This window comes from Urocitellus parryii, chromosome 10, assembly GCF_045843805.1.
Source record: "Urocitellus parryii isolate mUroPar1 chromosome 10, mUroPar1.hap1, whole genome shotgun sequence".
NCBI classification, from domain to species: domain Eukaryota; kingdom Metazoa; phylum Chordata; class Mammalia; order Rodentia; family Sciuridae; genus Urocitellus; species Urocitellus parryii.
The window spans coordinates 140504837-140520168 of record NC_135540.1 but is presented as its reverse complement, the minus strand read 5'-3'; the positions used below and the strand labels follow the sequence as shown (position 1 = coordinate 140520168).

The 15332-nt window shown below is 52.6% G+C and overlaps 1 protein-coding gene across 1 annotated transcript in view; it reads left to right on the top strand.

Annotated features, from left to right (window-relative positions):
- The window catches only part of C10H4orf50 (chromosome 10 C4orf50 homolog), a 71614-nt gene that overhangs the window by 40299 nt on the left and 15983 nt on the right, over positions 1–15332 (top strand). The window contains exon 11 of the mRNA XM_077803142.1: positions 367–488. Within this exon, the coding sequence (XP_077659268.1) occupies positions 367–488 (122 nt within the window). The remainder of the gene's footprint in view (positions 1–366; positions 489–15332) is intronic.

Below are 15332 nucleotides of genomic sequence, written 5' to 3'. Positions count from 1 at the left end.
ACTTACTCCAACTTTCCCTGCAGCCTCAGGGAAGTCCCCTCCCTCCTCTGGCTCAGCTTCCTCATCTTTCAAGTTGATGGATGGAGAGGTGTCTGGGCAGGTGTCTGGAGGGTGCCATCCTCCCTGCGGGGAGCTGGCTGGGTGGATGCTGCACTGCGGGCTGTGGCCAGCAGGGGGAGGCAGCCACCAGGCAGGGACAGTCTTAGGAGGGGCATGACACTCAAGTTCAAGGGCCTCTGCCGTGGCGGTGGGGACCTGGAATGGCCAGGGACAGTGGGAGAATGAAGGACGTTATCCTGGGACTCAGAGACTGTGCTTCTGAAGCAGATCCCGGGGCCGAGGCTTGACTGAGACCATCCCTTCTAGTTCAGGAACAGCTGCCGAGTTCTGAAACAGACGGTGTCCTCCAAAGCCCGTGGCGCTCAGACTCCTGGCCTTTTCCCAAGGCTGAGTGGCCAGCACCGACAGCTCGGCTGGATTCGCCAAAGGTGAGAGGACAACAGTCACCTACTTTTGTAATTTTGTTGTTTATTGAAAATCTAGTGCAATTATCAAAGTGCAATTATTTTCCAAGTGCTACATTTCTATAATGCCACCGTAGGTCAGGAAATAAAACCGAACCAATACCCCAAGGGTCCCTGGTTTCCCGTCCTAGTCGCTTTCTGTTGTCCACTTTTAAATGTTTGGTTTTGGTCAAATTGTGTGCTTTACACCTTGTTTTTGTTTTTGGGGGTTACCAGGATTTGACCTCAGGGGTAAATGACCACTGAGCCACATCCTGAGCCCTTTTCTGTATTTTTTTTTTAGAGATAGGGTTTACTGGGTTGTTTAGTGCCTCACTTTTGCTGAGGCTGACTTTGAACTCGCGATCCTCCTGCCTCAGCCTCCCGAGCCCTGGGTGCCACCAGGCCAGGACCGCCTTGTTATTTTCTAATGCGAGCTGGGTCATGCACGGAAACCTGGAGCCCTCATTTGAGGTTCTGCCCGACGGTGTCTGCACCCACAGAGGACTCCTCTTTGCTCTAACAGGGTGGGCCTGGCACTCAGCCCTCACACCAGACTGATTCCAAGAGGAGTCCCAGTCCCGGGTCTCTCTGCCCTGTCCCCTTCACTCCAACTCCTGGGGCACGAAAGCCATGGTGCTGTCAGGGTCCTCCCCTGGCCCCATCCACCCTGGGCTGCTGGGAGCTCCCGTCACCCCACACCCCTCAGCCGTCTGGCTCACCAGGAGGCTCTGCCCTCTGCCCTCGCCCGAGGGGACAAGGGACCTTGGTGCCCTGCTGTCTCCTCTCCTGCTTTCCATTTCAGCACCTCATATTCCCACGGCCTCAGTAGCTCCCAGGTCATTTCAAACCCACGATCGGTTACATTGTGTCTAGATTTCCTAGTTCTACTTATGGCGGGTTTGGTCCAAAATACCCTAGTGGGGCACTTCTGGGGCAGCACCTACTTAACTTGTGAGCTCTGGGGCCTGGAGATCTGAGTTTGAATCTCAGCCCGGCCCTTGCTAGTTCAGCGGGATGTTGATCCGTCTCTGGGTGGAGGAGGCGGCCGAGCTGCTGAACAGAGCTGTGTGCGCCTCATCTTTTTACTCCAGCCTGCTGGTATTGACTTTTCCCATCTTTTAATCCTGTGGTGTCTTTCCTGTCCCTATGGTCAATTTTTTATATAAAAAACAAAGACAGCAATCCTTAGCTCTCAGGGTCTTTGGGACAATTGGATGACCTTGTGCATTTCAGTATTTATTACAGGAGAAGCACCCTCAAGGGTAGCTATTGCTACCTCCGTAGAGGTCTTCTTTTTCTGAGGGGTGGACTGCACTTGAGTTCTTGGTTCAGGCTGATCATCAGCTAATAGTAAGAACTTCTTTCCACCTTGGTCTTCCCGTAGAAGATCCCCTCTGACTGGGTTTGCCCTGCGTTATCCACAGAAGGCGCTGCAGGCAAGACGGGCGGGTGAGCAGGTGGGGGATGGCAGGCCATCCAGGGTGGCCGCAGCAGGGGCACCAGGGAGCAGAGAGGTGCCAGGAGGTGAAGGGAGCCCCAGCCCCCCTTGCCCTGAGGGAGGGGTGCACAGAGGAGGCCAGTCCAAGGTGCCAGGCTGGCCCCAAACTAGGCCCTGGCTAAAGGTCTGCCCTGGAGCCCAGGGTGGGGAAGAACCTGTTCTCAGGGACACAGGGCAGAAACCCACAGAGAGGGCTCAAGGACACAGGCCAGCGTGCGGGAGGGCAGGAGGCTGTGGTGCCCCCCAGGGCCCTGGGGTCCACGCCTCTCAGCTGTTCTGGTCCTGCTTCAGCACCACCACCCGGGGTGGAGATCTGGTGATGGAATCTGTCCCGAGCACGGGGACCTGGGTTTGCTGGTGGCTAGATGACAATGTCAGCCTCAGGGTGGCAGGCTGCCTGGCCCTGGGAGGCCTTCGCCACCTGCAAGGTGCAGGCTGGGCTCTTTCCCTAGGAGGCCCTGGGCACCGCGCCTGTCCCCAGCATGGCAGGTCAGGCTTTGCTCTAGGTCCTGGTCATTGTCACGGGCAGCTGGGAACAGAGTTCCCTGCCCTGGGCAGGAACAGACTGTGGGCCACATGCCAGGCTGTCTTGGGAAGGGCCTCCTGGGTGAGAAGGGACGAGTTAGTGACCACACCAGGGGATCCTGGCCTACAAGGAAAAGCAGGTCACGGAGTATTGAAGGGTAGCAGCTAAATTTGTCACAGGTCACAGTCATGTGGCTGAGCTTGGGGAAAGAGGAAGAAGAGGTAGGAGGGCTGAGAACACACACCTCCCCACAGGCTGGAAAGCCTGCAGCCTGCGAGGCTGGCTCACCCTCCAAAGTCTACACAGCCTGACCCTGGTCACCCTCAGGACCGCGTCCGGCTTCAGCAGTAGACAGCTGTGGGGAGCCACGCAGCTCTGGAGCCACCTGGTCTGGGTTTGAGTCTTGGCTCAGCTTCCTTAGCTGTATAGCCTTGGACAAATCACTTAGCCTCTCTGGGTCTCTTCTTCTTCATCTGTGTGTGGGGTAATTATACTTCCTTGTGTTGTTTTTATTTTTTATTTTTAGTGTAGGTCAAACAGATCAACATGGAGTGTGTTATCATGGCAAATCCTAAGAGCTCAGTCACTGTCCCAGGTCACGGTCAACCAGGCCATAGGAAATTATTAGAGTATTCTTTCCCTACAGAATAAGGTAGCGCTGAATGCTTTAAAGTGTCATTATCATCAAGACGAGGTGAAGCGCAAGCTGGGGTTGCCTCCACGGGGGCTCCTGTGGCACTGCTCTGTGGTTCTTGACACCTGGTAGAACCTGCTCCTCCTCCTCCCTGGCTCAGCCTCCCCACTCCCTGTGCAGCCGCCGCCCCCCTCCTGGGTGCCCGTCTTGCCCATGTGTGCGCCTTCCCTCCAGCTCTGCAGCGGGATTGTGCATTGTATGCCTCGCCCACTGTGGGTGCCCCTGGGGGTGGTGGCCACTGTCCCTGGCACCTGGGGAGGCACAGAGCTCAGGGCTCCTCTGCTGCCAGCTTCCTCCTCAGGCAGACAGCACTGAGTGGGCACAGCCACGGTTGCCCCCTTCTCCTGCGAGCCGAGGAGCTTGCTGCTTGCTCCATCCTGGGGGCCGGGCTGGGAGGCGCAGAACCGCCCCACACCCCAGCGAAGGGGAAGGAGGCAGGTGCACCTGCTGCCCATCGAGGTCACTTCCTGTCTTTCCTGGGAGGAGCTGCTCGGAGGACGTGGGGTGCGCTTCCTGGTGGACAGCACCTGCGCCTCGCAGCTGGCCGAGGATGTTCAGAGGGAGGGGAGTCGGCCTCCAAGGGCCTGGGGTGGACGACACCCACGTCAGTCCCAGCACTTAGACAGGTGCTGGGGGTCTTTAAACCAGGCCCGTTTCCGGTGGGTGTGGGGCCTGGTGACAGCCTGCTGGGGGCGTTTACTGTGGTGGCATGTTCTGGGGCCCTGCAGGAGCTGCCCCTGAGGAGGGCATCTGAAGAACAGACGGGAAACTGGTTTTCCCTTGTCTCTGGGACAAGAAGCCTATTGAGGATTCCACTCAGTAGGGCCAGCAGCAGTTGTACTGGCGGGCACCTGCTGGATGGCGCGTGTGACAGGCTCCCCCACCCCCACCCTGGCTTCCTCAGCCACACCCTGCAATAGAAGGTGAGGGACACCGGGCCCAGGTGCAGAATGCTCAGTGGGAGCTGGTCATCTTTGTCACCTCTGCCTTGGAGAGAAGGCGTAGTCTGAGGGGCTTTTATGAACACGTTGTGGGGAGACCATTTCTCTCTGCTCTTGCCCCCAGCTGCCTCTGCCCTCGGGGCCCACCCTGGATCCTGGACCTGGGCCAGCAGTGGTCACCGTGGAACCAGGAGGAGAGCCCCATCCTGGCCCCCATGCCCACAGCCTTCTGCCAGCCTCGGAGGTCCTGAGCCCGGCAAGGATCCTGGCTCTTCACCAAGAGCTCAGACAAAGCATTTGCGGCAGTTCCCAGGTCAATAAATCACCGCTGCAGTTAGGAATTTAATAGAAGCACTCCTTCTCCGGGGCTTTTCATAGACTCCATAAATATTTGAAGCAGAACCTTCCGAGGGTGCTTTAAGAAATTGGTGGCAATCAGAGCTCTCATTTAGTGGCAAGTGGTTTTGCCTTTGGCGTGGGGACTTGTGTTCCCCATCAGGCTTGGGAGGAAAGCCGTGCCGTGCCTGGGAGTGTCGAGGAGTCTGGCAGCAGAGGCCAGCCATCGCCACCCCCCGCGCCAGGCCCTGCTTCTCAGCCGGGCACCTTCATCCCCACGGCAAAGTGTGACCACATTGGAGACATTTGGAGACCATAGCTGGCTGGCTGTGGCCAGGGGGACAAGGGCAGGGGCTGAAGGACGTCCTCCAGTGCCCACTGCGGCTCCAGGAGGGCCACCCAGCCGAGCCGCAGCGGTGCGGAGGCCGTGGGCCAGCGAGGTCTGGCAGCCACGGCTCCACCAGGGAGACACTCTCACTTTCTGCCCCCGGGCCCTCCCCGTCCCCCCCATGTTTTCGAAGGTGTTCCCTCCTCTAGTAATTATACATTTTACATGAAAACACTAAAGAAACCAGAAACTTCTAATCAGCCCATTCGCTCCAAATCTGTTGATCCGGGCAGCTCAGTAGGAGTGAAAGACACCAGCGGTGTTGGCCCTGTCCCCACAGAGCCACCAGAGACACACACATGCCCATAAGCCGCTCTGCAGTCCACGGCTGCCCTGCCGGAGCCACAGGCCAAGGGAAGGGCAGCGCTGCTGGGCTGGCGAGGACAAGTCAGCGGCCAGGAAAGGCCAGGCTACCTGCCCACTGTTCCCTCCTGGAGGAGGGGACATCTTCATGTCAGGACGAGGAAGGACGAGGATGAGGAATGGGGCTCCCAGGAGATGGGCAGAGCCCCCAGATTCTGTTTTAACATGGCAGCACAGGGAGTCCCGCCCCTTCACGTGTCACCTGACTGACCACAGAGCAATTCTAGAAAGGGGGGTTCCTTCCCAGGAAAGTTGGGGCACCACTGACAGGTGCTCCTGGGCTCACGTCCGTTCCGCATGGGCTGTGGGTGCTGTGAGTGGTCGTGTGTCCACCCTGCACTCCTAATGGCCAGCGGCTCTGCCGCCAGGTATCAGTGAGCATCGGGGGTAACTGTGAAGCGAGTGCCGCTCCTGCCCGGGCGCTGGGAAAGAGTGACAAAGGAGATGCCGCTGGTCTCGCCACTCAGGGACCCCGGGACCCCTGCCGCCCCTCCTGGGGCCCCAGATCAGAAAGCCTGCTGCGGTCACTTCTTGAAGTCTTGAAATGTAACTGACCCCTCTGTGTCCACGTGCTCCGTGTCCGTCGTTTCCAACAGCGAGGCCCCTGTGGGCAGGTCAGAGGGTCGCAGTGACCCCTCTTCAGCTCCTCCATCCCCCTTTATCTTGGAGCCTGGAGTGCGAGACGGCGAGGGAGAGGAGCAGCCCGGACGGACTGAGCAGGGCTGAGGAGGCCAGCAGGGTGCAGAGTGGCCGTTTCTGTCTCCAGGACGCTCCCCCAGCCTCGGATGCCGGGTGACTGCACCCTCCTGCCTCTGCCCACATTCTGGGCCTGTCGGAGAGACCACCCAGGGAGTCCCTCCCGGGAAGGCAAGACCACCTTTGCAGCCTGACCTGGTGACTCCGGAATAAGTCATTTCCCCACAGTGACGGCTCACAGGGCTGCCCTTGGAGTGTCTCCGCTGGGCCGGCCTTGTGCCGATTCCTGGGCACCTTGTCCTGGTGGGGGACAGACTCCTGCCGTCTCCTCACCTGGTCTGTAGACCCGCCCTTGGGGGCAGGAGAGAGGACAGGCAGGAATGTGGCTTGCAGAAGCTGGTCTTGGGCCACTCTGAGTGACTGACCCCGAGGCTCTGGACACCGGCCAGATGGGCCAGCCCTGCCACTGCGCACAGAACAATTTATCGACCGGCTGTCAGCAAGCTACGGTGGAGGACTTCCCTGGGAGCTGGCGAGGTAAGTGCAGCCCTCCCCCGGGACACATGGGGCCGCCTGTCCCCCAGGGCATCAGATGGGAGGGCTGGCTGTGGGCCAGGCCGCAGCAGTGCTGAGTGGTCACTCGGGTGCCCGACTGGCTTGCCCGCAGGCTGTGCTTCCCTGAGCACCTCCAGGGCAGTGAGGCTGGGCTGGTCTCAGGCTCTTGCTCCAGGCCCCTATCCTCCAGGATTCTGCCAGACCATGGCCAAGTGGCCCGAGCAGGCAGAGTACAGGAGATGGGCACAGAACTGGCACTGACCCAGGAGGAGCCCCAGGGCTTCCCGAAGGAAGTGTCCCCTGGGTGGAGCCAGGAGGGGAGCAGGGATACGCAGGGAGGGACGTCTCAAGGCAGGATGCTGAGAGCAAGCAAGGGCTGGGCCAGGGTCCTGGAGCAGGGGAGCTTGTGGCCTTCGGCGCTATCAGCGCCACCTGCGAGGTGTGAACTCCGGGATGAGTCCAGGGGTGAGGGCCAGATGTCCACCTCCAGAGTCGCTGCGACTGGAAAGTCTTTCTGGGAATGGCGACGGCGTCCCCAGGATCCAGGCGGTGGCCGGGGGTGAGGCAGGTGCTTAAGGGCCAGATGAAGAGGGCCACACGGTTATTTGATGCAGCAAAACTCGGCTACACGGATCAGCAACAGGGGGGGCCGATCTGTGGAATGGGTGGTCGGAGAGGGGGCTGCTACCTGGGACCCCTGACCAGCACCCCAGGAGGGTGGCCAGCGAGTGTCTGTGTGCATGCGGCCTTCCAGCTGGGCGGGAGGGACGCATGGAGTGGGTGACAGGGAGGGAGGCTGGGGCTGGGGCAGAGGGACGCCCTCAGCTGCAGACCCAGGTGGCTTTGTCCGTGGCCTTCGGGGCAGGTCTGAGCGCGTCCGTCTGTCCTCCTTGGGTCTGCGTGTCGGTCGAGAAGGTCCTGCTGAGCTGCCTGGGCTGCTGCCTCTATTGGTCAGGCCTTTTAACACTGGGGACTGCAGCCCAGGCAGCTCCCTGTTCCTCCCCAGCCAGGCAGCCGAGGTCAAGAGCTCTGAGGGCACTGTCTCTGTCTGGTTGTTCAGATTGTGTACTGAGCAAAACATGTGCCTCTGCTTGCCAAGGGCCCGTGCTGCTGGAGGAAGTGGTGCCTTTCACAGGCTCATTCAGAGGTCACCTCAGCTGTTCTGGCCAGGGCCCGGCAGGGGCATCTCCTGGAAGGGGGCTGGCTTTGTGACTGTCCAGAGGCTCTGTAGGACCCAGCACACAGTGGTGCCTCAGCAGCAATGTGGCAGGTCTTAGGAGAGGCCCTGAGGCCTCCTGTGGCAGAGGGGCCCTCATCTCTCAGGAGTCTGAACGACCCAGGGCCGTGTGGGGAGCCGTTCTCAATGGGAGGGCGGGATGGTGCCTGCTCTGAGCCTGAGGAGGGTTCCACTGCCTGCCAAGACCTTTGGTTCCTCCCTTTGACCCCACAGAGTCCAAACACCTGCATCCCAAGTCTTTTCCTAGGAATTTCCTGCAATTCCTTCTGAGCCAGCTTAAGAAGAGAGGAGCGCCCAGGACCAGAGCCCAGAGTCCATCATGACTTCTGTTTCCTTGCTGTGTGTCTCCTATGGGGTCACTTACCCTCTCTGATCCACTGTAGCTGCAACCTCTCCACATGACCACCCAGCCTGAACATGCTGACTTCCCTGTGTGTGGTCTCTCCTGGGCTGCAGGGGCCAGGGCTGCCAGACACCGCTTCCAGCTGGTGGCTGGGGCTCAGGCTGCATTCTGAGGAGCCCCGCAGCCTGGTCTTCCTGCAGCACACAGGAGAGAGAAGGCAGGCGCAGCTCTTGATGCCAGCCTCTGAGCCGGACCATCAGTTTCCAAAATAAGCCCCAGGAGCAGGTGGGGCCTCGGGGAGAGGATGGACACATGACCCTGTGCTGTGCAGGAGGCTGTGACCCTGGAACCTCCTACACTGTGGCCTGGGGCCTGCATGGGGCCCTTGTGCCTCACGGTTGGTCTGTAGCTCTCTTTGGCAGCCCCCACAGGGTGCAGGATTCCCAGGCAGAACCAAAACGCAGGCGGAGCATCCTGCCTGCAGCAAGGGTGGGGCGGCCCAAGGCCTGGGACACTCGCTACAGGAGGACCCCGGAGAGTCACCCTGAACTTCTTTTTTAATCAGGCTGAAGATCTTCCCGGGCTGTATTTGTGCTTCCAGAATCAGCCAGCACCACGGGTCCCACTGAGCCGCCGAGGAGGCTGCTTCCCAGACAGGGGCCTGGGAGGAGCAGAGAGCAAGGGCAAGCGACTGGCGGCTGCCGTTCCTTTCCTCATAAGATGCAAACAGGACAAGAGAAAAATAACCCTTTGGCCAACGTCAGGCGCTTTGGGTTTCGTAGGCTTTAGAGCAGAGGAGCGGAGCCTGGCCTCCGGGAAACCCGCCTCCGACTCCCTGGTGTCCCCGAGAGGCGCATAACCGCGGGTCTTGGTGTGGTGACAAGCAAATTCAGCACAGCCACTCCATTTTGGTTTTTAGGGTGGTCCACTGGTCCGAGCCGGACATCTTTCCTGCATCCCCACAGGTAGGAACAGAGGCCTCTAGAAAGGAGGACCTTCTGATCGGCCATCTCTGGTCTTGTAGGAAGTTTGAAATCTTCCCCCGAGTTTCCTTAAGGAAGGGAAGTGGTGTGGGAGGGGATGAAGAATCTCCATCCTGCTTTCCAGAGTGGTGGCACCAATTTGCAGTCCCCCAGCGATGGATGAGTGCGCCTTTTCCCCCACAGCCTCGCCAACATTTACTTTTACTGGTATTCTTGATGACTGCCATTCTGGCTGGAGTGAGGTGAACTCTCAGTGTAGTTTTAATTTGCATTTCTCTAATGGATGGTGAGGTTGAACATTTTTTCATGTATTTGTTGACCGATCATATCTCTTCTTCTGTGAAGTGTCTGCTCAGCTCCTTTGCTCATTTACTGACGGGGTTATTTGGTTTTTGTTGGTGTTGAGTTTTTTGAGTTGTTTGTATATCCTGGAGTTTGGTGCTCTATCTGAGGTGCAGGTGGCAAAGATTCTCTCCCATCCTGTAGACTCTCTCTTCACGTTCTTGATTGTTTCCTTTGCTGTGAAGAAGCTTCTTAGTTTGAATTCATCCTGTTTGATTCTTTATTTTACTTCTTGCACTTAGGAATCGTGTTGAGGAATTCGGTTCCTAAGCTGACATGATGGAGAATTGGGCCTTCATTTTCTTCTAGAAGGTGCGTGCCTCTGGTCTAATGTATAGATCCTTGATCCACTTAGAGTTGGGTTTTGGGCAGGGTGAGAGATAGGGGTCTGATTTTATTTTATTACACAAGGATTTTCCAGTTTTCCCAGCACCAGTTGTTGAAGAGGCTGTCTTTCCTCCATGTATGTGTATGGCCCCTTTGTCTAGTAGGAGGTAAGTGTGTTTATGTGGGTTTCTCTCTGTGTCCTCTGTTCTGCACCATTTGTTGTCATGTCTGTTTGGGTGCCAATACCATGCCATTTTTGTAACTATGGCTCTGTAGTGTAGTTTAAGGTCTGGTACTGTGATGCCTCCTGCTTCACTCTTCTTGCTAAGGATGGCTTTGGCTATTCTGGGTCTCTTATTTTTCCAAATGAATTTCATGACTGCTTTTTCTATTTCTATGAAGAATGTCATTGGGACCTTAATAGGAATTGTATTAAATCTGTATAGCGTTTGTAGTAGTATGGGTATTTTAATAACATTAATTCTGCCTATCCAAGAACATGGAAATTTTCCCATCTTCTAAGGTCTTCTTCAATATCTTTAGTTTTTTTTATAGTTTTCATTGTAGAGGTCTTTCACCTCTTTTGTTAGATTGATTCCCAAATATTTTATTTTTTGAAGCTATTATGAATGGGGTAGTATTCCTAATTTCTCTTTCCATTGGTTTATCACTGGTGTATGGAATGCAATTGGTTTATGGGTGTTAATTATATATTTTGCTCTTTGTTGAATTCATTTATGAGTTCTAGAAGTGTGATGGTGGAGTTTTTTTGGTCTTCTAAGTATAGAATTATATTGTCAGCAAACAGGGATCCTTTGAGTTCTACTTTTCCCATTTGATTCCCTTGAATTTCTTTCTCTTGTCTAATCGCTCTGGCTAGGGTTTCAAGAACTATGTGGAATAGAAGTGGTGGAAAAGGACATCGTTATCTTCTTCCAGTTTTAAGAGGGAATGCTTTCAATTTTTCTCTTTCTAGAATGATGTTGGCCTTGGGTTTAGCAGATACAGGTTTTACAATGTTAAGGTTAAAAAACCAACTACTCCTAGTTTTTCTAATGTATTGAACATGAAGGGGTGCTGTATTTTTGTCTAATGCTTTTTCTACATCTACTGAGATAATCATGTGATTCTTGTCTTTAATTCTATTGATATGATAAATTACACTTATTGATTTCCATTTATTGCACTAACCTTGCATCCCTGGGATGAACCCCACTTGATCATGGTGCACTATCTTTTAAATATGTTTTTGTATGTTATTAGCTAGTATTTTATTAAGAATTTTGCATTTATGTTCATCAGGGATATTGATCTAAATTTTCTTTCCTTGATGTGTCTTGTCTTGTTTTGGTATCAGGGTGATATTGGCTTCATAGAATGAGTTTGGAAGGTTCCCTCCTTCTCTATTTCATGGAGTAATTTGAGGAGGATAAGTGTTAGTCCGTCTTTGAAGGTCTTGTAGAACATGGCTGAGAATCTGTCTAGTCGGGCTTTTCTTTCTTTGTAAGCCTTTGATTGCATCTCCAATTTCATTGCTTGAAATTGATCTATTCAAATATTATACGTCCTCCTCATTCAATTTGGGTAGGTCATATGTCTCTAGGAATTTGTCAATGTCTTCAAAATTTTCTATTTTATTAGAGCATAAATTTTCAAAATAGGTTGTGATTATCATCTTTATTTCAGTAGTATTCATTGTGATACTTCCTTTTTCATTGTGAAAAAGTAATTTGGGTTTTCTTTCTTTTTCTCTTTGTTAGCTTGGCTAAGGGTTTATCAATTTTGTTGATATTTTTCAAAGAACCAACTTTTTGGTTTGTTGATTTTTTTGTTTCAATTTCATTGATTTCAGCTCTGATTTTAATTATTTCCTCTCTTCTACTGCTTTTGGTATTCGTTTGCTCTTCTTTTTCTAGGGCTGCGAGATATAGTGTTTGGTTATTTATTTGTTGACTTTCTCTTCTTTTAATGAAGGAGCTCAATGCCATGATCTTTCCTCTCAGCACCTGCCTTCATCGGGTCCCAGAGATTTTGATATGCTGTGTCACTATTCTCATTTACCTCTAAGTATTTTCTTATTTCATCCCTGATTTCTTCTACTACCCATTCATCATTCAATAAATTTGGTCTCCAAGTGTTAGAGTACCTTCTATTTTTTATTTTATCATTGATTTCTAATTTAATTTCATTATGATCTGGTAGGAATTAAGATATTATCTCTCTCTCTCTTTCTCTCTCTCTCTTTCTCTCTCTCTCTTTTCTTGTATTTGCTAAGAATTGCTTTGTGGCCTAAGTTATGGTCTACTTTAGCGAAGGATCCATGAGCTACTGAGAAGAAAGTCTATTCAATTTTTGATGGATAAAATATTCTATATATGTCTGTTGAGTCTAAATTATCAATTATATTTTTTGTTCTAGAGTTTATTTAGGTTTTGTTTGGAGGATCTATACGGCGTTGAGAGAACCGTGTTAAAGTCACCCAGTATTATTGTGAAATAATCCATTGGGTTCCTAAAATTGTGACAGGTTTGTTTGATGGACACAGATGCTCCATTGCTTGGGGCATAAATATTATCACCTCTTCCTGATCTAGAATTCCATTAAGCATATGAAACGACCTTCTTGGTCACCTGATTAACTCTGGCTTGAAGTTCCCTTTGTCTGATATAAGGATAGAAACCCTGCCGGTTCACGAGATCCGTGTGAGTGTCTGTGTCTCCCTTCCTTCACCTTCTGTCGGCCTAGGAGGCGAGTCCTTGGAGACAGCACATTGTTGGGCCTCTTTGTTGAATCCAGTCTTCCAATCTACGTCTTTGGATGGATGAATTTAGGCCATTTGCTTTCAAAATTATTATTGAGATAAGATTTTTATTCCCTTTCATTTAGGTTTATTTCTGGTTTTAACTTGAATTCTTTACCCACTGATTCAGGGCAGCTCCTCCCTCTGCTCGTTTTCACCTTTACTTTTCTTCTCTTTGTGAAACACCTTATTGAGTGGGTTTTGTAGTGAAGGCTTCCTAGTTGTGAACTGTCATCGTGGAAGGTTCTTACTCCTCATCAGTTCTGAGGATTTTATCTATTTTGCTGAGCCCAGCACTCTCGGCGGCCTCGCTGTCCTTCCCAGCTGGTGTCTACTGTTCCAGACCTCCTCGCTTTAAGGGTCTGGGTTGAGAGACCAGCTGAGATCCAGTTAGTTTCCCTCGAAATGTCACCTCTTGTTTTTCCCTGGCAGCCTTTAAAATTCAATCATTCTGCATGTTAGGCATTTTCATTATAAGGTGCCTTGGTGTGGGTCTGTTGTGATTTTGTATATTTGGGGTGCTGTAAGCCTCCTGTATTTGATTTTCCATATCACTCTCTAGGTTTTGGGAAAGAGTTTGACGTCATTTCATTGAAAAGATTGTGCATTCCTTTGGCTTGTGTCTCTGTGCCTTCATCTATCCCAATAAATCTTAAATTTGGTCTTTTCAGGTTATCCCATATTTCTTGAAAGTTCTCTTCATGGTCTCTTAATGTCTTTTCTCCATGACCAACTTTATTTTCAAGATTATATATTTGGTCTTCATTGCCTGAAACTCTGTCTTCCAAGTGGTCTAGTTTGTTGGTGATGCTTTCAACTGAATTTTTAAAAAATATTTTTTAGTTGTTGATGGACCTTTGTTCTTTTTATTTGTATGTGGTGCTGAGAATTGAACCCAGTGCGTCACGCATGCTAAGCAAGCGCTCTACCATTGAGCCACAACCCCGGCCCCTCAACTGAAATTTAAATTGGTTTGTTGATGCCTTCATTTGAGGATTTCTACTTTTTTTTTTTTTTCAGAATCTCTGTCTCTTTATTGAAGGGATCTTTCACTTCCTGTGTTTTCCCTTGTACTCTCTTTACCTCACAGATCAGTTTAACTAGGCACACTCTAAACCTCTTCTCTGACGTTCCTCCCACTGTGGCGTGGATGGCTTCTTTATTAGAGTGTCTTGGCTTGTTTGCGTGATGTGTTCCCTTGCTCCTTCATGTTCTGTCTTCCCATCTAGCAGTGTGGATCTGAGGCAATAGAGTTCCTACCCTGGGACTTGCAGTGTCCCTGAAGGTCTCTGGTACTTCACTTGCAGAGACGCTGTCTGTCTGCTTTCTTGGTTCCATGCCATGGAGCCGCCAGGAAAGCAACCTTCTCTGTTCTGCCATCTGGCACGCTGGCATCGCCCACCCCTGCCTCAGGGACACCATGTGTCTGGATGGGGCTCAGAAGCCACTTGTCCACCTTGGGGGGGATATCTGGATGCTCTGGCACCAGAATCCACACAGGCATCAGGAACATGCCCCCTGGTTTCTAAGGAACAGGGGGCCCTGGAAGGATGAAGAGCTGTTATAGGAAGAAAGCCACACGTTGGTGCCCGTGTAGGTCTGCAGCTGGTGCTGACCGAGAGTAGATTCTGATCCAGTTCCCCGCCCTGGCTGGAGCCCACCCAGGCTCTGGAGCCAGTTCCTCAGTTTCCACTTCAGTGCAAGGAAACTAAAATCTTAAAGCTGACTTTTATCAGGAATTTAAAAGTTCAATTTAGGGCTTTTAGTTTTAAAGGGACTCTGTCATAGCCAGCCATTGCATCTCCGGTGGCTCTTGCCTGTCCCCCAGCCCCAGGGCCCTGCCCACCGTGCCTGCAGAACCCACATCCAGCCTTCCCAGGAGTCCCAGTGCCATCTGGCTGGCTTCCCTGGCATCCGCAGGAATTCTCAGCAAAGAAGGCTGAGAAGGAGCTCAGCTCCTGCTGTCCCTCCCACCTTGCCTGTCTCCCCATGACCTTTAGATTCCCCCTCAGCAGGTCCTGTCACCCTCTGCTTCAGAGCCCAGCCAGGGCCTGGCCATGTCTTTCTGTCCCCAATGCTGGTTTATTTGCAGCTGCTTCTCCAATGCCTGTGCCCATTGGGGGTCAATGAATGGGTGAACTAGTTGCTAGTTTTAATTTAGTGATGCTTCCAGCACATCTTTCCCTGTATCTCCTTGTTGCTAGCACAAGTTCCTATAAGTGAGAAAATAGCATTATCCTTTTCGTTTTTGCTTTGGGAGCGGAGGGTAGGAAGGAAATGGTGCAGAAAGAAGAACAGGATTCCTACCCTGTGCCCCACCACATTGCTCCTGGCCACCAGCCGTCCCTGCTGAAAGAGGTGTTTCTGGGTGGGGGAGGGACTCACCTGGATCTTGGAAGTTCCCTGATGGTGGTGGAGGTGTTGGCTGCATGCCACCTGCCTTGGTCCCTCGGTTGCAGGCATTTCATCTGAGCCACTGTCATGAGGACCTTGCGTTTCATCTCAGGCAGGGACACCTTTTCTCCACTTCACATCCACACTTCTCAGACCAGAAGGTGACTCCCATGCTGACCCTCAGAGTGAGACACGCTGGAAGCCCATCCTGGCTCTGCCTCCAGTGAGCTCCAGGGTCAAGGTGGCTCCTCCAGGATCTAATCTGAGTCCTGGTTCCCTTTCTGGTTCTCTGACTTTGTAACCACCGGCTCCCGCCTCCCCACTGCAGGTGGCTTTACTGTATTGTCCTGTTACTAAGAAAGAGGGCCTGGCCTCTCTCCTTACGAGTCATCAGGCTCCTCCC